Source organism: Arvicola amphibius, chromosome 4 (assembly GCF_903992535.2).
Source record: "Arvicola amphibius chromosome 4, mArvAmp1.2, whole genome shotgun sequence".
Classification (NCBI taxonomy): Eukaryota; Metazoa; Chordata; class Mammalia; order Rodentia; family Cricetidae; genus Arvicola; species Arvicola amphibius.
The window spans coordinates 89,611,300-89,635,476 of NC_052050.1; the positions used below are offsets into that span (position 1 = coordinate 89,611,300).

The 24,177-nt window shown below is 55.6% G+C and overlaps 5 protein-coding genes across 7 annotated transcripts; 3 read left to right on the forward strand and 2 right to left on the reverse strand.

Annotated features, from left to right (window-relative positions):
- Positions 1-1,821: 1,821 nt before the first annotated feature.
- On the forward strand, positions 1,822-4,115 carry Metrn (meteorin, glial cell differentiation regulator). The gene is made up of 4 exons (XM_038328309.1): positions 1,822-2,017; positions 2,219-2,619; positions 3,437-3,496; positions 3,579-4,115. Exons 1-4 carry the CDS (start codon positions 1,920-1,922, stop codon positions 3,893-3,895), a joined length of 876 nt encoding a protein of 291 aa, XP_038184237.1. The 5' UTR covers positions 1,822-1,919; the 3' UTR covers positions 3,896-4,115.
- Positions 4,116-6,323: 2,208 nt separating this feature from the next.
- Antkmt (adenine nucleotide translocase lysine methyltransferase) lies at positions 6,324-8,313 on the forward strand. 2 transcript variants are annotated; one of them, XM_038327204.2, is made up of 5 exons: positions 6,357-6,742; positions 7,138-7,242; positions 7,325-7,465; positions 7,838-7,888; positions 8,043-8,313. In XM_038327204.2, exons 1-5 carry the CDS (start codon positions 6,581-6,583, stop codon positions 8,271-8,273), a joined length of 690 nt encoding a protein of 229 aa, XP_038183132.1. In that variant the 5' UTR covers positions 6,357-6,580; the 3' UTR covers positions 8,274-8,313. The 2 variants fall into 2 exon arrangements, with proteins under 2 accessions (XP_038183133.1, XP_038183132.1); XM_038327205.2 differs by lacking the exon at positions 7,838-7,888 and having other exon boundaries at positions 6,324-6,742.
- On the reverse strand, positions 7,611-12,876 carry Ccdc78 (coiled-coil domain containing 78). Its single transcript, XM_042054898.1, has 14 exons — positions 12,794-12,876; positions 11,779-11,896; positions 11,450-11,566; positions 11,281-11,367; positions 10,954-11,070; positions 10,564-10,655; positions 10,396-10,474; positions 10,186-10,311; positions 9,748-9,923; positions 9,540-9,621; positions 9,304-9,383; positions 8,782-8,848; positions 8,610-8,710; positions 7,611-8,519 (listed from the first exon to the last, which is right to left on the reverse strand). The coding sequence occupies exons 1-14, from the start codon at positions 12,874-12,876 to the stop codon at positions 8,408-8,410; spliced, it is 1,437 nt and encodes a 478-aa protein (XP_041910832.1). The 3' UTR covers positions 7,611-8,407.
- On the forward strand, positions 12,505-14,476 carry Haghl (hydroxyacylglutathione hydrolase like). The gene is made up of 7 exons (XM_038328264.1): positions 12,505-12,979; positions 13,268-13,332; positions 13,415-13,532; positions 13,619-13,727; positions 13,808-13,911; positions 14,107-14,208; positions 14,393-14,476. Exons 1-7 carry the CDS (start codon positions 12,875-12,877, stop codon positions 14,474-14,476), a joined length of 687 nt encoding a protein of 228 aa, XP_038184192.1. The 5' UTR covers positions 12,505-12,874.
- A 759-nt stretch (positions 14,477-15,235) lies between these two features.
- Ciao3 (cytosolic iron-sulfur assembly component 3) lies at positions 15,236-23,811 on the reverse strand. 2 transcript variants are annotated; one of them, XM_038326690.2, is made up of 11 exons: positions 23,682-23,811; positions 22,498-22,593; positions 21,151-21,294; positions 20,748-20,880; positions 18,971-19,105; positions 18,503-18,621; positions 17,615-17,744; positions 17,199-17,271; positions 16,768-16,905; positions 16,175-16,332; positions 15,236-16,029 (listed from the first exon to the last, which is right to left on the reverse strand). In XM_038326690.2, the coding sequence occupies exons 1-11, from the start codon at positions 23,745-23,747 to the stop codon at positions 15,791-15,793; spliced, it is 1,431 nt and encodes a 476-aa protein (XP_038182618.1). In that variant the 5' UTR covers positions 23,748-23,811; the 3' UTR covers positions 15,236-15,790. The 2 variants fall into 2 exon arrangements, with proteins under 2 accessions (XP_038182618.1, XP_038182619.1); XM_038326691.2 differs by lacking the exon at positions 16,768-16,905.
- Positions 23,812-24,177: the final 366 nt, after the last annotated feature.

The window sequence follows — 24,177 nt, forward strand, 5'->3', positions numbered from 1 at the left end:
AAATGTCTTGGCATCTGCTATACTTTCATCAGGCTGAGTGATTTTTTTAATTGAAATTTTATTATGATTTATTTTTTACTCTGGTGTATGTATGTGTGTGTGGCCATAATGCACATGCATGCAAGTGCTGTGCCTGTGGAGACAAGAGTCATCTAATCCCCTGAAGCTGGAGTTACATGCTGTTGTGATCCTCTTCATATGGATGCTGGGAACACAACTCAGGTCTTCTGCAATTGAAGTAATGTGTTTTTAATTACTGAGCCATTTCTCCAGTCCATTTTATTTTAGTATTGTTTGTTTTGAGACAGTGTTTCTCTGTTGCTTTGGAGCCTGTTATGGAACTTGTTCTGTAGGTCAGACTGGCCTTGAACTCACAGAGACGCCTCTGCCTCCCAAGTGCTGGGATTAAAGGTGTGCACCACCACCGCTAGCTATTTAATGTTTCTTACAGGACACACACACACACACACACACACACACACACATCAAGAAGGCTCTGGTCACTTTCACCTTTGACTATTATAATACTTTCTTTTGACCCCCCCCCCCTTGCCTGGAGCAAGAAGTCAGCTGCACCACTTATTAGTCTGAGAGGGCCTTGGAGTCAAGGACAGTGTTTCCAAGCCCTTCCAGAAGATGATCCCAACATGAGACCACTGGGTCTCATCTGTCCCTGAGTCCAGGTCCTGGCCAACTGGAGGGTTTCAAAAGGAACCAGGAGGACAGCGGATACAGAGGTAGAGTCCTGGAGTTGGAAAAGAGACCCTCAAGGACTTCCAAGGCTTCCCTCTGACTTCAGTCCCCTCAGCCCTTCCAAAGAAGCGCTTCTCTTTGGTGGGGGGGGGGGGGTTCAGATTGTGTTTGTTTTTGTTTTTTGCTTTTCCTTCTAGGAGGGTCCCAGGTAGCCCAGACAGACATTCAACGCACTACACAGGCACTATGTTCAAGGATGACCTTGAACATCTGCTCTCCAGCTCTCCTCCCTCTACTTCCTGAGTGCTGCGATTACAGGCACCACCCACTACAATCAGTTTAACATTATTATGAAGATCAAACCTAGGGTTTCATGCCTCAGTGGCAGGCACTGTACAACCTTGCTCTATCCCCAGGCCTCCTGACTGTCTTTGAGACTCTGTTTCGGTTCCTCTGTGGCAAGGGCAAGTAATTCCAGGCTTTGCTTCCAGTCTGTGGATCCCCAGGCAGGTCTCCAGAGTGACAGAGTTTTTCATGGTATTTATTTAATGTGCAGGTGGGTCTGAAAAAGTATAGTACAGAAGGCGGCCCTCCCTGCCACGCTGTTCCATCCATAGCTAGCCGGTGCTCTTCCTCTTCCCCAAATTCAAGGCTTGGCTTAGTTCCATCACGCAGGCCCTAGGCTAATCAGGACCCTCTGTACCTTCCCTTATGGGATGTAGGGACACTGGGGTTCTAATTCCTCTTCCCCTGAGTACCAGCAGCAGGGTACTAGTGTTCAGATGTTGGCTGCAGAGTCCACTCGCTCTCTCAGGAAGGGACAATCCTACTGATGTCCAGTGAAGGCCAAATGAACTGAGCAGCCTTCCAGGTTCTAGTCGACAGCCACTCCCACCCACTCGCCAAAGGTTCCAGGGTACTAGGGATTGCCCAAAGGGGAGAGAAGAACGCTACTTACTCCATCCCAGCCCTGGACCGCGCTCCCGCCTTCAGTCCGCCCCGCCCCTACAAGGGCACTGCAATTGGCGGAAAGTTCTGGGGTTTGTGGCGATTGGCCCGAGAGCAAAGGCCCCGCCCCCATAGTCCGGGTTGCTCAAAGGGGTTTGCGCAGAGGGGTCGCCGGTTGTGGGGACGCGCCGGGCCTGGCGGCCGCACCGCGAGCTACTCGCGCTGCTGCCCCGACCCTCCCGGGGCAGCAGTCCGAGGTCCCGGCGCGTCCCCGAACCATGCCGGTAGCCGTGCTTCTCTGCGCGCTATGCTGCGGCCTCCTGGCCGTCTCTGCTCGTGCCGGTTACTCCGAGGACCGCTGCAGCTGGAGGGGCAGGTATGGTCCCCAGGAGGGATTGTGGGGAGGGTTTTTTTTCATCTTGTATTGGGGGCCTCCCTCCCACTGGGAACTGAAGTGGCACAGACCTCAACGTCCTGTTCCACAGAGTGGACGCAGGTGTTGGTAGCTGCGGGAAAGGGGGTGAGCCGCCTAGGGGAACAAGGGCCACCCGCCTGAGAACCACCGTCCTGTCCTCAGCGGCTTGACCCAGGAGCCCGGCAGCGTGGGGCAGCTGACCCTGGATTGTACTAAGGGCGCTGTCGAGTGGCTGTACCCAGCCGGGGCGCTGCGCTTGACCCTGGACAGCCCCGATCCGGGCACGCGGCCCAGCATCGTCTGTCTGCGCCCGACGCGGCCCTTCGCTGGTGCCCAGGTCTTCGCTGAACGGATGGGCGGCAACCTAGAGTTGCTACTGGCCGAGGGCCCAGACCTGGCTGGCGGCCGCTGCATGCGATGGGGTCCCCGCGAGCGCCGGGCCCTTTTCCTGCAGGCCACACCACACCGCGACATCAGCCGCAGAGTTGCTGCCTTTCGTTTCGAGCTGCATGAGGACCAGCGTGCAGAAATGCCTCCCCAGGCCCAAGGTCCTGGTGTAGATGGTGAGTGACCAGACTGACTGAGAAGGTTGGTGTCTGGAAGTGGCGTTCTAACCAGTCCTTGACACCCCACTGCACAGAGGGTTCTTCCCTAACTTGACAGAGACCACTCTGTTGGAGAGTGGCTTCCAGGTCATAGGGAGGAGGATTGGGAGTGCTTCCTCCTTTTTCTCCTCCTCAGGGTTCATTTTAGGGAAAGAGCAGGAGGGAGCAAATGCAGGAGAGGCCAGCCTTGGGTCTCTGGTGTCTGGAGGGTTGGGGGAAGGAGTGTACTGGGGCAGAATCAAAGCCTATGGCCAGAGCTGTCCAGGGCTCCCTGGCCTGGTGGTGACCTCCCTCCCCTCCCCCAGCCCAGCCAACAAAAGTCCAGTGTGCCTCTTTGTCACCATGGAGACGCCTGCCCTGCCTCCCTGCAGGGCACCAGGCCCAGTGCTTTGCTCTTCTGAATCTTGCAGCCTGACCCTGCAGGGGATGGCTCTCTAACTGTTCTGTCCTAGCTGGGGAACCCCAGAACCAGAGTCCACCAGACTGTCCTGCCACCCTAGCTGGGCCTGGGAGGCAGCTCTGAGAGGTCATAGAATGTTCTTTGGCATTGGTATGAGTTTACGAGATGGATGTGCAAGAGTGTGTGTGAGGCACGGAGGTGTCCGTCAGTAGGCATGTGCCTACAGGGTGCGCCGTGACTCCTGGTGTCTTCAGGCTGTACGGTTGCTGGGAGAAAGGTTTAACCACCAGCTCTGGAGTCTTTTCCTGCTGGGAGGAGCTGTGGGCTTGTGCTGAGAGAGCACAGGCCTGGCTGATGACCTGCCTTGCATGCTAGGTGCCTGCAGGCCCTGCAGTGATGCCGAGCTCCTTCTGGCTGCGTGCACCAGTGACTTCGGTGAGTATTCCTATTGTGGGAGAGCTTAGAGTCTGCCCCACATTCCCACATGCCCGCCACTAGCCCCCGTGTCTCTTCACAGTGATCCATGGAACCATCCATGGGGTCACCCATGACATGGAGCTGCAAGAATCAGTCATCACTGTGGTGGCCACCCGTGTCATCCGCCAGACACTGCCCCTGTTCAAGGAAGAGGGCTCCGAGGGCCTGGGCCAGACCTCCATTCATACCCCGTTGCGCTGCGGTGTGCGTCCTGGCCCAGGCTCCTTCCTTTTCATGGGCTGGAGCCGATTTGGCGAAGCCTGGCTGGGCTGTGCTCCCCGCTTCCAAGAATTCAGCCGTGTCTATACAGCTGCCCTTAAAGCCCACCTCAACCCATGTGAGGTGGCACTGGACTGAGAGACCTGGGAGCAAGTCCCCGCCAGACCTTCCGCTGGGAATGGGGTGGTAGGAAGGGTGTGGCTCAGATGGCATCCTGGTACCTGCAGTGAGTTGATAGAATACTAAATAACTGGATGACACCAGCCACTGTAGACTTGGTTTTCTGTGACACACCCAACTCTGCTCCGGCCTCCCTTTACCTCTCTCCCCTCTGTTGCCCTCCTAACCCTTCTTCGCCTGCCCGCCCTGTTGACCCGGCTGACCAATGAGTCTGTTTTCCTCTAATCCAGGGTGCTTCTGGGGTGAGTGCAGAAGTGCTGAAAATCTCAAGACTTGGGCTACTTGGGGTTCTTTAGGTGGCCTGGGGGGCAAGCAGACAGACATCACTTCCCGCTCTGCATGAGGTCCGTTAGGGAGGAGTGCTGTAGTCTGGCCGTGTGCCATTCCCTTCCATGGTCGTTGTGAGCCATACAGTCATCCTTGGCCTGGTCCCGCCCTTGGGGAAGAATGAGCCCCTCTGTCCGGAGGCCCCTGCGACGTGCTGAGCATCCAGACATGGCAAAGCGCCTGCAGGGTGTGGGGTCTCCATTGCAGGATCCCGCTTGTTCGTTTCCGGCGGGATAAGTGCACAATGGGGTCTCTAAGGACTGCTTCCCGCCGCTGGCCCTATTGTTGCCGTCCCTGCCTTCCTCCTGGGCCTCTTTATTTTGTAAAGGGCTAGTGAGACCCTGGACAGACAAAGCCTGTGGCCTGAAAGCCCTTAAGTGAGGTGTGCACTAGGTTTCTCAGGCCCCAACCAAGCACATTCCTGCCACCTCTCTCTCATGGCTCTGAGAAACTGCTTCAGCTCCAGTGCTGAGTGGAGTGGAGTGAGGGTCCAGAAATGGCTTTCTGTCCTTGCATGCCCTCCCTTTAAGGCTTTCATCCATCATCAGTCCCAGTGGGCTGTTCATTCTTTGTTAGGAAACAGGCTGGGAGAGGGGCAAGGCTGGGCAGGGACCAGACATATGGTTCCTTGCTCAAGACTTTGCCAGTTGAAGGTACCTGGTGGTGGCACACCCTATATAGGCCCTGGAATGGCTACCTTGGAATGCTTATAGGCAGATAGCTTAAATCACACCTGCGTATTCTGGGGGTGGGCAGAGAGCATGCTGCCAGTACTTAGCCTGCCTGCTTATGGAGTGGGAGGGGTGATGAGGGCAAGAGATTGCTCCTGGAGAGCAGGTGATGCCATTTTCTTCCACCATCTGCCTCTGAACTGGCTTCCTGCTACTTGCTCTCATTTCCCCAAACTCCATGAAGTGCTAAGGGCTTACCCTGGCACCTTTCCTTCTGGGTGTAGGGGAAGACTGGCCAGTGGCCTCATGTTTGCTCCAGGGATCAAGTGATGAAGGCCCCCAAAGTGGAAGCAGGGACGGGGGAGTGGCATGTGGGAGCAGGTGGACTAAAATCACAGGAGCTAGCCTGGGAAAACCTGTGTGGACCAGAGGATGGGGGTGGTGGGGTGGCTCTGTGTGGGTGCCTGTGTCAGGTAGAGTTGCCAGCGCTTTTCTGGGCGCTTTAGGCAGGAGCAGCAGACAAGAATAGCTGTGCTCAAGCAACCCTGTCTAGAATTCAGTGTGTGGGAGGGGGAACGCCACGCTCCAGTTCTCCCAGTGGCCAGATTCTTAGCTGGGTAGAGCAGAGCCTCTCTCCACAGACTACGCATGCTCCTGCTGCCTTGGGACACCCGTCCTCCAGATTGTTTTGGAGGAAAACACTGCACCTGGGGGACAGGGTGGTGGTCTCCGGCACGCTCAGTTTGGAAGTCATCACGGTCTCTACTAGAGATAGTTGAGGAGAATCAGGCCAGGACTGTGCATAGACAAGGAGGAACTGACATTCACGGCCATTTGGCTTTAATGTGGGTGGTTGGGGTCCGACAGATTGACTCAAGGCTCTATCTGTTTCCATGCAGGGCCTTACTAGGAATTACTCAACCCTTTATTTTTGAAGGAAGGAGATCTTCCGGGCTCCTGGGCTGTCTTTCACCCCAGGCTGGGCCAGCTGCCAGCACCCAGCCTCTCACATCCGGCCCCCTCCCTCCACACTCACTAGAGAGCCTACATCTGTCTGTATCTACTCGCCCCTCTCCTTCACCCCAGAACACCCTCTATTTTCTTCCTAATTGTCGTCACTGTCGGAGGAACTGGAAGGATGTCCTCCGTGGGTTGTTTATGGGTGTTTGGTAGGCTTTCAGAAAGTCTTGGTCCACAGAATCCACAAGAGAATGACTTCCAGTTACAGTGGCCCTGGTTTTAACGCGGGGCTGCGCGGAAGGAACGGCATGGCCTCGGGGATCCAGACCAGACATTCCATATAGTTGTCTGCAGGGTAGACCCAGAGGCTAGCCGCTGTAGATCCTGGACCGTAGACCCACGCCTGGGTCATTGGGACTCGATTACCATCACCCGGAACCCACGGGAGGGGCCACGCCCGGTTGGGCGGGGAAGAATGAGTGACGGACGGGCCGGACGGTCCCCCTCCACTTCCGGCGTTTGATACCGGCTTCTACTTAGACTTAAGGTAATCGTTGCAGCGACTGGGTTAGGCGCCGAGCAGAGAGACTACGGATCAGGCCGGCGGTAACCGGCAGGGCAGCCGCCCCCAGCTCCCGGCTGGGGGCCTTGGGAGGGACGGCTCTGAATTGCGTGTCTCTCAACCATGGATCACGACGACCCGGCCGAGGCGTTGACTGCGGTGCGCGAGAGGCGGCCGAGTTTGCTGGAGCTATTGCAAGTGGCGACAGGCTCCGGATTGGTTGCCTACACCGTGTGGGCGCTGCTTCTGCAGCCGGGCTTCCGCCGCGTGCCTCTAAAGCTGCAGGTGCGACGCGGGGGGTTTTAGGAGGAACAGGACCAAAACTAATGTGAGATCAATGGGCGGGATTAAGGCTACAGTAGGTGGCTCGTAAAGATGGGCGGGACCAATTACGGTGAGGGACCGAATGGATATACGGAGAGGTGGAACTAATATTATGTTGCAGGGCCTGGGCCTGTCGTCATGACCAAGGGTATATAAATGAAGCTAGGTATATAAATGAAGCTAGGGTTGAATTACTGACGGTTACGGGCAGTGGTGTGCCAGGAGAGTGGGTGGGGCAGCACTGGCTGTGGCAGATAGCCAAGGAAGGAAAGCTAGTAGGCACGCAAAGGTCTTCGACCTGGTGCTTCGGTCTGTGCGACTGTAGTAACCTCAGACCCACCAAATTCCTTTTTCAGGTTCCCTACATTGGTGCGAGTGCCCGGCAGGTTGAGCACGTGCTGTCGCTGTTACGAGGCCGCCCTGGAAAAATGGTGGATCTAGGCTCTGGTGATGGCAGGATCGTAAGGCCTGTGTGTCTGTTCGTCGTCCCTCCTGTGGTGGCCCCTTCCTTACATCCAGGTCCCACACTCTTGGCTTTCATAGGTGCTGGCGGCCCACCAATGTGGTCTCCGTCCAGCTGTGGGTTATGAGCTGAACCCGTGGCTTGTGAGACTTGCACGGCTGCATGCCTGGAGGGCTGGTTGTTCTGGGAGTGTCTGCTACCATCGGAAGGATCTCTGGAAGGTAACCTGTCAAACTTCATTTTCTTTTCTTTTCTTTTCTTTTTATTTATTCCTTTATTTTATTTTATTTTTTTCTGAAACACAGTCTCTAGTTCAGGCTTATCTCAAACTCACTATGTAGCCTAGGATAACATTGAACTCCTGCCTCTACCTCTTGAGTGCTAGAATTACAGGCCTGCACCATCAGACCTAGTTTATCCAGGGCTTTGTATATGCTAGACAAGCACTTTACTGACTAAGTCACATTTCTAGCTCCGATACCTTTATCTCCCAGGTTTCATGCTCTGAGTGCTACCATACTGATACCTGGGTGGGCTGGAGGCCAGAACTCAGTGACCCCATGCCTTCCAGCTTCTATCTTTGTTTCCCACAGGTGAGCCTCAGAGACTGTCACAATGTGTCTGTGTTCCTGGCCCCCAGTGTGGTAGGTCTTGGGTCTGCTGCCCTGCTGGGAGGTCAGGGCTAAGCTCTTGGCTCTTGGCTCCTCTGATGCCTGGAATAGGTTCTGGGCCTACATGGATGGGGCAGCTTTTTCTTACCCACTCCTGTACCCTCCTCCCTCCTGTTCTTTCTTACAGCTCCCACTGTTGGAGGGTAAGCTGCAAAAAGAGCTACCTGCAGGGGCCCGTGTGGTATCTGGACGTTTCCCCCTTCCCACCTGGCAGCCTGTAGCTGTGGTGGGTGAGGGCGTGGACAGAGTCTGGGCCTATGATGTCCATGGTGCTGGGCCAGCTGTGTCTTCTTGTGGGGTGCCCAGCAAGGCCATCCCAGAGTCCAGTTCTACCTCCCTCCCTAGGACTTCAGTTTGACAGGCTGGTTGACTGGATACAATAAAGACTGTGGGTTCAATCCTGACTTATCACTCCATGGGATAGGGTGTGCAGCAGATTCCATGCTGACTGTGAAGAGGTTTGATTTGTGCTGCCTCTGGGAGACTAGCTAGCTAGTGACTCCGGGTCCTTGGGCACCGGGGCCTAGAGGAAGGCATAGCTTCTACTCCCTGGGGATCTCCTGTCTTCACCAGCTTCCTTAGTCTCTGGATTTCCTGCTTGTACCTGATTGGGATGACCAGACAAATCACCTGTGTGGCCATGGGTTCTTTCCCTTCCGCCTAGATCAGGGCCCTGGGGTCACATCCAGCTTACCTGCCCAGGTGCTGGTCCACATACTCCTGTAGCTCAGAAAGCTGCTGTTCTGCCATGGTGGCCCGGACCATCAGCTTTGCCCGCTCTCGTTCTAGCTCTACCTGGTGGAGGAATGAGCCATGAGCCAGGGCAGGGTGTAGGGAGGGGATCCCTATCTTTCCTTGCCTACTACCTGGGTGTCCTGGGAGAAGTCCTGCAACTTCTGCTGGATTTGGGACCAGGATGTAGTATTGTGGGCCCTGTGAAGGGAGGAGGGCAGGAGGAGCAGTTTCCAAGGTAGGCATAATACCTGCTGTGTGGTGTTAGGACATTATAGCACTACTTGGGGCCCTGGAGCATCTGTACCAGCAGAACGCTCTGGCCAGCGCAGTGACTCCAGTCTACTAGGTGCCTTCCCCAGTCTCTGGGAGATGATATCTCAAGAGCCTATAGAGCTGGTATAGAAGCCCAAAGCCAGGGCTGGCCATGTCATCAGACTTCGCTTCCACCAAACCCAAGTTTCACCTATCAGATGCTTAACAAAGTAGCCATGCAATTTTCCTATGATTACCAGTGTCCCCCGTACAAACAGAGTCGGGGGATAGGAGAATCCCAGCCAGCAGCAAGGGTTGGCAGAATCAGTGAAGGATGTGCAGCTTCTGGCTCTTTCTGCCTGCCTCCTAGACCTCCCATATACCAACAGTAGGGCACTCACAGTGGCTGTGACCTGCCTTCCTTGGTAGTTGCACCAGGTTCTTTCTCGGGGCACAGTAGCAGTGTCCCATATCGGCCATACTGTAAAAGCACATGGTGGCGTCCCTTGATTGACTGAACAAAGCCAACTGCTCCAAAGGCTCTGAGTTTGGGATGAGGCCTGGGGGGAGTGCAGGGGCTCTGGACTTCAGGGTAGTTTCAGGCAGCAGGGACGGGGCACCTGAGCCCCAGCCTTACCTCATCCTCCCTTTGGTGGCTGAGTTCAGTGGCCCAATGCATGGATGATGGCTCCAGGTCGATGGCTGTTGCAAAAGTAGCCCTGGGAGTACCATGTGCCCTGTTGGGATCTATGTGTGCCTGGGACTGCTTCTGTAGCACGCTGAGCCACAGTGCAGGTCATATGGGGCCACCTCACCCCGGGTGCCTAGGACAGGGTGGAGCCCACCTGCAAGTGGATAGCAGCAGCTCCTGCCTCCGGCTCAGATCCACCAGGCGCTTGCGGTAGGTCCGGGCTGCTTGGGCCAGCTGTTGTTCTCGGCTCCGGTGTGCGGCCCGAATGTCCTGCAGAGTGGCCTCCAGGAACGTCTGAAGGGCTGCCTGACCTGTACTGTTGGCGGTCTCCTGGAGGAGATTGGATAGGACGGCGCTAGGGTTGGGGCTGGCTTTGGATTAGGTTAGACAGTCAAACTGTAGGAGCTGGGCTTGAGTTGGGCAGGCTGGCACTTGACTGGGCCCAACCTCACCCCCTACCCCAGCTGACTGTGCAGGGACCTGGCACCACAAAGTTCCCCATATCTACCTGTCCAGCACGCCCAGGCCAGGCTCACATTCCTCAAGACTCAGAGGCCATTCCAACTGCCACAGAACCTGACAAAGTGCTCACCACTGTCTCTTTGGCGTAGCGCTGCAGCCGGACAGCATACTCTTCATTCAACTTCTTCAGCTGCAACTGCAGCCGAGCATTGTCGGCTTCTGTCTGCCGGAGCTGATCCTGACAGGTCGACAGCACCTGGGACATACAAAGGGCTCTGGTTCTGTTCGTAGGACGCCCTCCTGCTAGATCTTGAGGCTCATAGGGTGGGCAAACCCTCACCATTGCTTGGGCAGCCAGCCGCTGACCAGCTGCCCTGGCTTCCTCTTGGGCTCTCTGCAACTGCCTGCCTAGGACTGCCCTGTGGACACAGTACAGGTGCAGCTAGGCCAGGGCTTGTGACCTTGTAGGCCACTGGGCTCTGCTCGTTCTAGGCGAGGTGAAACTCACACTCGTGTCTCCAGTGCCTGCTGTCTGACTCTGTGATGCTCCAGGACCCAGTTCAACTCTTCCTGCAGCTTCTGCTGGTGAACAAAAGCTGGCTGTGTGAGAGACAGCAAACTCTGGAACCCCCACTCCTCCACCCCCGCCCCCCCCCATCCTGTGCTAGGTGGCTGTGTACTCACGTTACTCAGGGTCTCAGGCTCAGAGAGTCTGTCTTGCTTGAGCTGCACCTTTATGGTTAGAAGGGAAGGAAGAGGGGGAGAGGAGGGGAAGGAAGGAGGCAGCAGATACTTGTTTCACTGCCCCGTGGAGGTGCCCAGCCCAGCTCTCTACGTGCGCATGGCAACCTGGAGTCTGTGGTAGGTGACACATTCAGGCCCGGGCTTCTCCACTGACCTCTTGTGGTGGTACCTTGTGTAGCCCCGGACTGGCTGCTGATTGGACTCCATGTCCCCCGCAGTCACCATTTCCATGCAGTTCTAGCTCCAGCACCCGACTTTCTAGTCTAAGAACCTGCGGACATGAAGGGTGAGCAGGGCTACTTGCTGGACCACTGCAACAAGTGGGTATTCATGCAGGAGCGTGTACATAGGGCCAGGTAAAAGCCCACAAAGTACATGCTTATTCCCAGGCGCCTGAACCCCTTAGTGCCGCTTGTCCTGGGTGCGCACTCTGTTCCTGGATGCACCCAGGCTGACACACATAACTTGCTTGGCTACTCACTTCCCTCTTCAGCTCGAAGACTTCAGCTTCATGCTGTTCACGAAGGTGATGGGTTGCAATCTGAAGGTCAACTAGCTCCTTGGAAATCTGTGGGTAACCAGGGTGAGGGATGCTGCCAGTGGCTTTGTGGGATCTCTGTTCCTACAGAACCCTACAGCCCCACATTCACCTGCAACCGCTGCTTCTCACTCGGCTCTGGATCTGTCTGATACGCTCCCTCCAGGCCGGTAGCCCAGGTGGGCTGTCCAGAAACTCTTGGCAGCCAATCCTCAGTTCCTGGAACAACCTGGGAAGGCACCCCCCCCACACACACACATTTAGGTGGGTCTCCAGCCCTGGCTGTGAACCCCACTCTTATAGAGGCATTACGTTCCTCTTGAACAAGGTCAGCTCCTTCCCTGGGCAAGAACAGACTCAAGATCCAGGGGCTTCTTCCCTTCTGGTCTGTGAAGGAAAGGAAGGACCCCAAGGCAACATCCATGTCCTGGAAAGACTCACGTTCTCTGTGACTTGAAGTGGGGCACCTGACCTGGGGCCTGGGGCTGCCACATATTCCATAGTGGAGAGGAATCCTGGCCCAGGATCTGTCTGATCGTGTCCTGCTTCCCAGCTGTTGCTGTGAGTGTTGCCAAGGCCTCTGTTGATCTTAGAGACTACCCATCCTGCCTACAAGGAAGGGCAAGGCCGTTCAGTGCTCATGAAGAGGGGAGTGCTCAACTCCTTGCACATCCCACTCCTTCATGGGCCCCATGCCATCTGGGAAATATAGAAAGGCAACCAGTTTATTTCAGGCCAGTTGGATCCAGAAGTGCAAGACGACGCCAAACATGTACTGCAATTGTGGGCACTATTTGTCTTTATGTGGGATGTTCTGGCCTCCTGCAGGGATTTGTAACTCTAGACTCTTGCCTATCTTCCTGTGTCAGCCAAACTCACACCAGCATGTGAACAAACTGAACACACCCTTCTGTCAGAGAGAAGCGGGCATAATCAGGGGCAGTGGACCGCACGAACTAGCTCAACCTGGGTACCAGGAAGGAGAAGTTGGAAGATGTGCCCTTTCTTGATGCTGGGTTGGAGCACGCTCACCATCCCACACTGTGCTCTATCGGTGCATGCGGTCCCTTTTGCGCATGCGCAATTCCTGCAGTCGTTTGTCAGGTCTCGGCAGCACTCAGGGTCGCGCTCGGAGAGAGGGGGAGTGTGGTGGGCAGCGGCCACGATCTGTCAGGGACGCTAGACTGGCGGCTTATGTGTGGGTGAGAAGGGAATGAGGTCGACCCAGACCTTGGGGTCTCACTGTAACTGAGAGAGGCGGGGCCTGTGAAGGAAGGTAGAACCAGGGGGCGGAGCTAAACTAAGCCGCATTGCTGTGTAACTTTTGGGGGAAGGTGAAGTTGGTACAAGGGGCGCCGGCCCCTGAGTTTTGGATCTGAAGTGGGTCCTCTGAGAAGATCTTGGGCAGCGGAGCAACTCTTTCTTTGTACCCCCAGTGTGTGTGTGTCTGACCCACCTCGTACAGCTCAGGAGAGGGGATTCACTAGGCTGGGTTGCCTCTTCTGGAGAAGGTGTGGACTGGCTGAGGTCTGCGACCATGAAAGTCAAAGTCATCCCGGTACTTGAAGACAACTACATGTACCTGATCATTGAGGAGCACACACGGGAGGCAGTGGCTGTGGATGTGGCTGTGCCCAAGAGGGTGAGGACCAACAAAGGATGCCATCAAGGGATTCCCTACCACTCTGGTTGGAGCAGACCTGACCGGACCCCTATAGCTTTATGTCATTTGATGTATTATCTTTGGGCTCCCCTGAAGTTACAGCTACCTTTGATGTTCTTGGTGCTCCAGTTCTTGTAATTGTCTGCCCGATATTTCCCTTAACCCTTGCTGCTCTGAGTCCTGGACCTGCCTGTAGAACTAAGCCCTGAAACTAGTGTCCCAGTATGGGATGGGTGGCCCATGGCTCTACACCTCCATCCTTTCCAGCTGCTGGAGATTGCAGGCCGCGAGGGGGTGTCTCTGACCACGGTGCTGACCACCCATCACCACTGGTGAGTAGAGGGTATGTGCACAGGCCTGAGGCATGTTCCTTCCCTAGCACCCCGACTTGACCAGGCCCCTGCACTTTCACAGGGACCACACACGTGGAAATGCAGAGCTGGTGCACCTGCAGCCAGGACTGGCGGTCATGGGAGCAGATGAGCGTATCTGTGCACTAACCCGCAGGCTGGCACATGGGGAGGAGCTTCAGGTAAGTATGCACCCAGAAGGGGTGGGGAGGGTCCTGGCCTGGGCCTGCCCACCAGTCCTCACAGGTCCAATGCCTCACCATCGCAGTTTGGGGCCATCCACGTGCGATGCCTCTTGACGCCAGGCCACACCTCTGGCCACATGTGCTACTTCCTGTGGGAGGATGAATGCCCGGACCCACCAGCCCTCTTCTCTGGTACCATGCAGCCTGGACTCACCCACTTATGCAATTCCGCTGTGCCCTCCCTTCCCTTTCTGACCCTCTTTCCTCCCTAGGGGATGCTCTGTCAGTGGCAGGCTGTGGCTGGCATCTGGAGGACACTGCCCAACAGATGTACCAGAGCTTGGCCAAGACCCTGGGCACCCTACCACCCCAGACGGTGAGAGAGCCTTCTGTGGGGTTCACATGCTTGGTACTGGAGTTCTCCCTGGTACAACCTATGCTTCTGTGCCTGTCCTGCTTTGGTAAAGTTGGTGTGGACCCGGGTGGGTTGGATGCTAAGTTAGGGATGTGTGCCTGTCCCTCCCTTGGTTTGGAGCTATCTGTGTTCACTGAGCTCCCTCTTCTTACACAGAAGGTGTTCTGTGGTCATGAGCATACACTGAGCAATCTTGAATTTGCGCAGAAGGTGGAGCCCTGCAACAACCATGTGCAAGCTAAGCTGTCCTGGGCCCAGGTGCATCCATTTCTTGCTCTGAAACAGGGGTGGGAGCAGTAGTCTTCCTGAAGTTTGAGGGAAGTCATGGAGAGTCAGAATGACACCTCTGCTGGTTCCAGCTGGCTGGAGACCCTCTGTCACCTACCCTAGTCTCCCTGTGGCTGTCGGCCTAGCTGTGACCTGGGGCCTGTGCTCTTTGCAGAAGAGGGACGATGATGACATACCTACTGTGCCTTCGACACTGGGCGAGGAGCTCTTGTACAACCCTTTCCTGAGGGTGACGTAAGTATGGCTGTGTCCTGGGCTTTTCTGTGGTGGGGCCTGAGCCATACCAGTGGGTGGGGCAGCCTCAAGAGGCTGTGCACACTGCCAGCTGGAGTCTCCCCATGGAGTCGTCTCAGGACTAGCCTGGCATCCTTGGGGCCTCTTTGGCAGTCATTTGGGTAGTTAGTAGTATCTAGAGACTATTTATTGAGCTGAATGTCCCTGGCACCAGGGAAGGGCATTTGTTAAGGGCCCTCTTCCTTCCATCCACTGCCCTGCTGGGCCCCACCCCTATGGGCAGCTGGCCAGCCCCACAATTCCCCAGCATACTCTTCCCTGCAGAGAGGATCCAGTTCGTGAGTTCACAGGCCAGGTGGCACCAGCCCAGGTCCTGGAGGTGCTCTGCAGGGAGCGAGCACGCTTCCAGCTCGCTCTGGAGCCACCACAGCCCCAGGTTCGGGCACTCCTGGCCTTGCAGTGGGGACTTCTGAGTACACCCCAGGAAAACTGAGCCCTGGGAGGAGCCTGCTTGTCTCCATACCCCTTCCCCTGACCTCAGGCTGACTGGAACCCTGGCCTCCAGAACATTCCTCTGAGGCCCTGCCACCCTGCTCTGAAGAACCAACAAATGGTGCTTTCCTTCTCTCTACTGCTCATGGGGCCACACAAGCAGGATCTCTGAAAGGGCTGCTGTGGGCCTAAGACATACATGCCCTGGGGACCGAGAAGGGTGAATAAAACTTGGCAAGGCCCAGAGTGGTGCCAGACACACAGCAGATGCTTCCAGAGTCGCAGACCTGTTTATTAGTGGTGAGGCTGGGTGAGAGCCAAGCTCAGTGAGACTCAACTACGGTTCTCACGGCCATACAGGCTTGGTGCTGACAGACTGTCCAGACAGCAAGGCCCTAGCGAACAGTCAGGTGCCCCACTAGGTTCCGGTTTGACACCTGCCCTATACACTGTAGCTTCAGGGGTTAGCCACAGAAAGGAAACCTCTCGTACGCAGGTTACTATAGCCAGAGGGCAGGGCAGGGAATATGCCCATGGCCCCGGGCCAGAAGAAGAGATTCTGGAACCTCATTGAACCTTTAGTCTCCTCCTGCCTGCACTCCCACTCTGCAGAGCTCAGTGTGGAACCAGAAGTGCACAGGCATAGGCAACATTACCAACCAGAGGCACACAGGTCATGTGCTCAAGGACCCATGTGCAGCCAGTGTCCCACTTTAGCACAGAATCCAATACATCCTTGTAGCTCTCCTCGAGTTCTGAAGCTCTCTGGTGTCTTCTCTGTTGCTGATACCCACATGGCCCCTGGGGCTCACAGACTCGAGGCCTCCTACCACCTGATGCTGAAGCCTGAGTTGGTCTTCTCCACGGCATGGTACTGCGTGTGCAGCAAGCGGCTGGCCTGCTCAGAGCCCTCACCTTGCAGCCAATGCTGGTACAGCTCCTGGACCCCAGGGGCGTCTTCGGGGACCTCATTCCTCACCATGCTGTACAGTCTTTCCACTTGCTCGAGGAGCTCCCTGCCTTGCATATCTGGAGCCTTGAGCTGGCCCCCTCCATTCAAGCAGCCTGTGGCAGAGTAGAGGGCATGGTGGTGGAAAGTCAGGGTGAGCTCCCTGACCCCCAGGTGTGGAGACGGGACAGGCCCCCCTCCTGTCCAACCCTTCCACCTCCCACTGGTGACAGGCTGCTGTGCTATGCTATGAGGAACTACCTGAAGGGCAGGCCATGACTTCCACATAATGGTAGGGACAGCGGCCTCGTTTCAGTTTCTGCACAAGGTTCTGGATGTTGCGGAAGCCATAGGCCACAGCAAAGCGCAACAGCACCTGGCCTTCCCTCTTCAGCGTCACCTCCTGGAAGTCCTTGTTCCTGAAAGTGTAGGAGCGGGCGTGGGAACCCTCACATTGCCATGCAAACCCGTCCCTGTCTAGGTGCAGACGTCTTCTGGGGTTCAGCACACTGCCAATGGCTCGGTCCTCTTCTGTTTGCAGGCAGGGAAGGGATGATGGACAAGGGGATACAGCGTGCATCCCTGGGCCCACCAGGTAACCTCACCCCAACCTTGATCTCCCTAACTAGCACAGGGCAGCCATGAAGCCCAGCAAGGAATGACAGCCCAGCCCCAGGGGCTGTCCCCACACCAGGCCCCTGCTGGTCCTTGCATGTATCTCCCAGGCTCAGGACCCCTCTGAGGAGACTGAGGCGAGCGCTCACGCCTCACGCTCATAAGAGGAGGCCCACTTGTGCAAAGGGATCTAGGGGGGTCTTTTCCCCCAGGCTCACTTCAGTGCCTGCCCTGCTAACCTCATGGGTTGGTAGGTAACTTCTGTCACATGGATTCCAAAGAGCTCTTGGGCTGCGTGCCGGAACACATGCTCCAGGTAGCCTCCTGAGCCGCCACCCCGATGGCTGGTGGGCTCCTCAGCAGACACACTACTGGTTCTGGGAGAGGGGCGGGTCAGTGCAGGAGGCTGGGGCTCAATACAGCTGAAGTCCCTTGTAGTCAGACCTTAAGAACTGTTCTTATGGTGGCCCTGGGAAGCTCAGATGGCTTCTAGAGCAGGCTCTGCTTTGACACTGTAACTCAGCCACTCTTGGGCCCCAGCCAGGCTGTGGGGAGGTCTGGAGTCGACCAGAAGGCAGCCTGGGTAGAAAGGAGGGGACAAGACACTGCCCCACCCCACAGGCAGCATCTGATCCCAAATAAAGGTTCTCAGTCCCCACCACCAACTCACAAGCCATCCAGGGGCACAGGCTCCAGCTCCACGAGTGAGACTCCTTCCTCCTCCAGCAGCCTGAAGACTTCTCCTGCAGAGGACACAGCACATGCTCTGGTTGGTCTTAGAATGCCAAGTGTCTGTGTCCCCAGAGGGACACTCATGCCAGCTTGTGGTGGGATGGCGAGTCCAGCCAGCCTCTTCAGACCCATTGGAAGGCATTCCTGCCTGGAGCATTGCAAAGGGAGCCAGGGAGATCTTGCCTGCCCTCAAGACTCATTTCTGAACTAGCAAGGACACGATACTGGGGTTCCATTGGTCATAGGACCCCCTGGGTGGCACTGCAGGAAGCCCTTGCTGTCTACTGGACTCCAGGGCTTGGCTTGAGGGGAGCCCTGAGACCACAGAGGCAGAGAGCTGCAGGGTGGCTGCACCTGTTGTAAGGACACAGTCCACGTCACGGGTCTGGTAGTCCTGGTTGAAGAAGTCAGGTCTGGACGCTTCTAGCTTTTTGTCATAGCAGGGCATCACTGTCACATGGTAGATCTTGTCTGGAGTCAGATGCTACAGAGAGAGCACCGAAAGCTTCAGTCCCATCTGAACCAAGTTCGGAAGTGGCCTCACCGAAACGTGAGCCGCCACTCAGGCCCACTGGCCACCCTGTGACCAGGTCATACATTTTCTTCTGCTTCTGTCCACTGCCACCCTGTGACCAGGTCATACATTATCTCCTGCTTCTGTCCACTGCCACCCTGTGACCAGGTCATACATTACCTCTCTGCTTCTGTCCCTAACAGCCAGTGGCAGCAGAGGAGATAGGCTCTCACTGCCTTTGAAAGAACAGACAGGTCACAGTGGAAACAACAGACTCGAGGGAAGTGTGGCTGTGCACATGCAGAGGGGACGCATGGGATTGATGTTAGTGCTCGTGGTTTCGGGCACAATGGAAGCCACCTCCTTTCCTCATCCTCCATCAGTGGGTCTCTTGAGGCTGGGTCCAGTGACTCACTGGAAACGACCTCAGGTGAGATCTGATTTGCTCACCCAGCAGCCTGTGGACTGTGCTTCTAGCCCTTGGTCCCCTGCTCCCTAAACGGGGAGTCACATGAGAAGTGGACCCTGGTGCCCGAAAAGCTGGCAAGACCGATACAGAGGCCAAGCTTACTCCACTGGCAGCTCCCACTAGGCTTCAGTCACCTAGACACGGCCAGAGGTGCCATGGTCAGGCAAAGGATCACTGGCCAGCCAGCAGTCCATCTCTCACTCTGTGTCACAGCTGGCTGCTACTCATTATGTTGCCTGTAGATGCCCAGTCCTCTTACCTGTTGCTGGGCAAAGAAGTCCTTGACCAAGGAGCCCATCACCTGCTGTGGGGACCGGGCTGTGCTGATGTAGGGGAGGATAAAGTTGCCATGTGTCTTCTCAGCATAGCAGATCCAGCCTGAGGCGAAAGGAACAAATAGGTCTGGGGTGTGCATGGGGCAGGCCTGGGGGTGGTTCACAAACAGCTCTTCTCCTCTTGGCAGTGACATGACATTCTGGGGGTGGACCGATTCATACAAGAAATGACTGTGGCATTAAAACATTCCTCCCGTCATCACTGTCACGAGGAAGGCTGGCATCTAGGTGATCACCAATGGGAACTGGTGACTGCCGGTGATGTCCTGGGCCTTAGGTACCTCCTAGGTACTGACATTTCCACCCTTCTTCAGATAACCCCTCCCCATCACTCCCATTTTCCTTGACAAGTTGTCAGTCTATCAAGTCCTAACTTGGTGATCTGGACATACCTGGGCAAGCGGAAGCTAGCATGGGCAGGGCCTCTTTGGAGTTCTCTTGCCCTCGGAACCGCCGCACAAACTCTCTCTGGCTCTCCAAGAGGCTGAAGTTCCTTGCAAAGGTGGTATCGAAAACGAAGTGTACCCCTGGAAGGCGATGGAAGGTGAGCATGCGCCTTAGCCTTAACCACGGTGAAAACTAGCACCTGACACCTCTGTCCGAAGTGGAGCAGCACTGCAGACCACAGGCCAAGAGCAGGGCTCTGCCCCAGTGGTACCATAGCATGTCATCTCTATGGGGACACTAGGAAGCACTGTTTTACCAGGCACAGCACCTGCCGTTTAAACTGTTCCCTATATTGAGTTCCTAAAGAACGTACTCTCCTTGGCACCATCCTGAATGTGTTTAAGTCTTTCATACCAGTAGGGTTTGACCCCTGGATGCTTTTGCCTCCTCTGGTCTAACTTACGGTACATACAGACATCTTTGCCTTATCCACTGGCCTCCTTCTGACGACCACATCCCTCAGGGCTGGGGCCACCTGCATGGCCATACTCTGCACCCCTGCATGGACTGCGCAGATGTGTCTCAACAGCCTCTCCGTCACTGTGAGATGTGTAGACTTCTGCCTGCCTGCCTGCCCTAAGCCAGAAGCCGAAGCTCCCAGAGGACCCCAGTGGAAGACTGTGCTCCTGGCTCTTCAGTCCTCCCTACGACTGGGAACTGTCCTGGGTGATGCGGGACTGAACGCTCTTCTCTTCTCAGAACCACCTACCCCCATACTGGCTTTTCTTAGGACCCTGAGGACCACAGCAAGGGTCAGGCCTCATCATACACGTGTGTCACACAAGAGCATGGGATGCCCGCCTATCCATAGGTGTCCCCTGAGAGACTCCTAGTCATGGTGGACAAGTTGTTCCTAACAGATGGGAGCAGCATTCTGGAGAGATGGCACCATGAATGTCCATGCCCAGTCCCTCCACTTCCCCAGGATGGCCTGCTGGTCACTCTGGTACTCGGACCCCGATTTAGCAGGGGGCTTTCTAAACATGCATGTCTTCTTCCACCCCAACTCCAGAGGTCAGCTAAAGCTGACCCAAGGCAGAACACACAGCTGTGACAACATTGAGAACTAGTAACCAAAGCCAGTGAGATGTCTCAGTAAGGGAAGGTCCTGCTGTCAAACCTGACGACTGAGTTTGATGCCTGCCACCCATATGGTGGAAAGAGAGAACCAAGTCCTGAAAATGGTCCTGTGACCCACACATACACACACCTAAATATGTAAATATATAACTGAAGCCAGGTACAGCAGTGCATATCTGTAATCCAAGTTCTAGGGAAGCTGAGGCAGGAGGACTGTACGTTTGAGGCCAGCCTGCACCACACAGGCAAGCCAGGGTTACAAAACCAAACAACAACAACAACAACAAAAACCAAAATCCAAAGGCGGCATGTGCATGTAATTCCAGCACTTGCTGGGTGAAGGTAGGGGAATCAGCTCCAGACCAATCTCATCTGAGACCTAGTCTCCCAAACCCAAACACTAACAACAAAACCCAAAAGAATCAAGTAACTATAAAACACCCAGGGAACCAAGGTACAAAGTCGGAACTCAGGTGGCTTCTCCCCTAAGGTCCTGATCTCAACCACCAGAGTGAAACTTCACACTGAACTCAAACTAGGGAGAGTTGCCCTGACGTTCAGTTCAGGGTGAGTGACATGTGCCTTGGGGGCGGGAGACACCAGCCACCCTCGCTCTCTGCTCTCCGAAGGTTCTGCACCTACCTATTTTTTTGAAGAATGCAGTTAATTTCCTGGCAGTGTCTGAGGGATCCAGCTGAAACCTGGCAGCCAGCGATGCTCTGGACTGGGGTGAGATGGAAACGACCACCAGCCGCTGCTCACCGGGTGCTGCCACCTGTAATGCCAAAGTTTCTGGCTGTGCAGGCTTCGTACAGAGAGCCAGAGGCCAGCCTCTGTGGTCAGATGCCATCAGTGGCACCACAGTCAGCCATGTTGACGCTGAGAACCCAAAGCCCCAGGTCTAACACTCTAGTGTCAGAGAACAGTGACGCAGGAGCCAAAAAACCTAAAGATGCAGGAGTCATGGGAAGCCAGATGGGCACACCAGGTGAGATTCCCCTGATGAGGTACGCCGTGGGCTGCTGGGGCTGATCCCACTGCTCACCTTATTAGCATCCAGAACCTTCTGCAGCTCCTCATGACTCTGCTGGGTGATGAGTACTGTCTCTGCTGAGGTGACACAGCCACTGCATGCCAGGCAGTCATTCAGGGACACCTTGGCCTTCTCCAGCTTCTGGGTTCTTCCATCCTGCAGGTGAGCAGAATGTGGAGCAAGGGGCTTATGGGAGATGAGCAGGGCAGTCAGTCCAAGGGTTTCTCTGTAGCTTTTCAGCCTGTCTTGGAACTAGCTCTTGTAGACCAGGCTGGCCTCAAACTCACAGAGTTCTGCCTGCCTCTGCCTCCCAAGTGCTGGGATTAAAGGTGTGTGCCACCACCGCCCAGCTCCAAGTAGCCTTTCGACTTCCATTCACATCAACTACAGGCAGCATGAGAGACGACTGGGGATTTGTTTGCTACCCACTCTTCATTTTTATTGACTTTCCTCTTTTCAGGACAGTAGATTCAACTCAGCCTGAGCCCGTCAACCCTCCCACAGATGCAGGAATGGTCTGAGATAGGTCGGGTGAGCTATAAGGGTCCAAACTGACTGGAGGAGTAAGGCTGGAGGGTTAGAAGTCCCTCGAACTGTTTTCTGAGCCTGTGCTTTGCACCAACGCCCCAACCTGAGGTTAACCCACAACAAGAAACCCAAGGCCTGGCTGCAGCAGCGCCATGAAGATGAGGCCCCTTGTCCTTAAAGCCCAGCACAATGGTGATGGGCTCCTTCCTCTGTCTCTCCATCCATGGGACCCCTTGTTGAGAACCAAGGCCTCCTGGTGCACCGGGGTCTAGCTGGTACTATCGTGCCACAAGGTCACTGTTGTGGACAAATAGCTGGCCTTCTCTGCCACAGCTGGATCCTGCTCTCCATTGTTCACAGGGCTCTGCACACTCATTCCCCAAACCCATGCTAGGCCCCGCCCCGATTCAGGGTTCCATGGCTGGGCATCACCTCTCAGTGCAGTGGGGTATGGGATTCCAAAGCGATTCCTTAGAGTACATAGAGCTAGTCAGGGTTAGTTTCCATTTAAAGGGGGCTTAAGGGGCCCAAACCAGAAGTCTTATGCTACTAGAGGTAGGGGGCAAGGGGAGGTGGAAAAAATCCACCATCTCCACAAAAGCGCTCCCTGCCCAGTGCAGAACAGGACAGGCTGGCCGACCTGGGCATCCCTACTCACCCTCCCAGCTCCCCATGGTGACTGTGACCAGTGAGAGGGCTGGTGAGGTGCAGGGAGTTTCAGGGTGGCCAGATCTGTGACTGGATGAGGTGTGTTTCAGATCTGCCTCCCAGGGCATACACCCAGCCACCACTGCCCCCATCAGGGAGGCGGTGAGACCTCTGGCTCCTTACTGAGTTCACTTGGAGGTAACTTCCATCATCTTCGATGTGGATCTTGGCTATGCCACTTCCCGGCTTCTTATCCACCTTCACGGGCTTGATGCAGTTCTACACCAGGAAGAGACCCCAAAACAGGCTCTATTAGGGGAAGGTAACCCTGGAGGATGCTGGGCCTCAGGGCTGGCTGGCTGCTGCCTAGAGTGAGGCTCACCACCAAGGCCAGTTCCACCACCTTCGTGCCACTGAAGCCACGCTGAGCTCTGGTTGCCCACCCTTTTCTGTACAAGGTGAAGACAGCATCAAGGTCCAGATCAGCAGGATATGGTGCTGACTCTGTATGCAAGCTAATGTCTACAGAAACCCTCGACAAGCCTGTCCTTCCCAGGTCAGACAGTAGCACCACCAGAGACGGTGTCAAGAGGCCATGGCCAGGCAGGAATGCTTTTCTCGGAAACATCTGGAAATCACCTCCAATCACTGCCACTGATGAAATTCATGTCTCTCTGGCTCCCCTTAACATCTCCAGACCCTTGGTGGCCTTCTAGGAGATGGCCTTCCAGATGTCCAGTCCCAGGCCAGATGCCCCGGTTCATCCTGCCTGTGCGGCAGCTGACCTCTCTTCATGGGACTTGGCTACAGACTGCTAGCTCTGGGGACAAAGGAACACCCAGGCAAGCGCACCAGCTCTTGTTTTCAGGTGTGGCTGTCTGGACTCCCTTGTATCTTCCTCAAGGAAAGGCCAAGAACATTAGTTATGGTTGTGGCTCCCGTCAACATCTCACCCGTCCCTTCAGCATGGTTCCTTCCACTGAGATGAACAAACTGGCTCTGAGCGAGGGTTGGGAAGAGAAGTCTAACAGGTACGGAGGCTGTCCAGCCCCAATCGTGTCTCTGCATCACAAGTTGGGTGACACTATTGGAACACCCTTTTATGTGACATTAAGCCTCCTGTCACCCCTAGATACTCCCATAGCTTCTGGAAATCCCTCCTGGACAACTTGGGGTCCAATAGCTAGCTGCCCAGCCCTCCCTGGCCTGAGCTGTCTGTGTTGGTAAGAAGGGAACCAGACTGACTGAGACCCTGAGCCCTGTGTCGGGTCTCGTGCTCAGGAAACGAGACAGGTGGGAGAGGTTTCCCGCTGCGCACGGCGAGGCCCGGCCCCTCCTCCTGCGCGACTTGCCCATGGCCGGCCCACCTGAGACGGCCCGATGAAGTCATCCAGGTCGGTCAGCTGTAGTACCCCACTGAAGGGCGACGCCATGACAGCCTCACTGCCGCTGAGCGTCGCACGCGGGTGTCGCAAAATGACACAAATGATAGGACTCTTCCGCCACTTTGCCGGAAAACGCAAGTTCCGGCGCATGCTCATTTTTTCCCATGGGCAAGCTTTGGAAAGGGTGCGCGCCCTCTGCTGGCGGCCTTGAGCTCTCGCCCACGGGACGCAAAACACTAAGCTCCTCAGAGTTCAGTTTTCCCGTCCCTCCCTGGGATTGTGGTGGTGTACAGGGGTAGTGTAGCCAAAGAATGCAAAGAATGAAACCCCAGAATCTCTCCCGCAGCTCGTAGCGGTGGGTCCGGGTTTCCTTCAAGCAAGGATCCAGATACATCAGGAAAACACATTATTTGCAGGAGAGCACAAAATTATCTTTGGTTCACTGGAATGCTTTGGAATGGGTTTACCCAAAATGAAA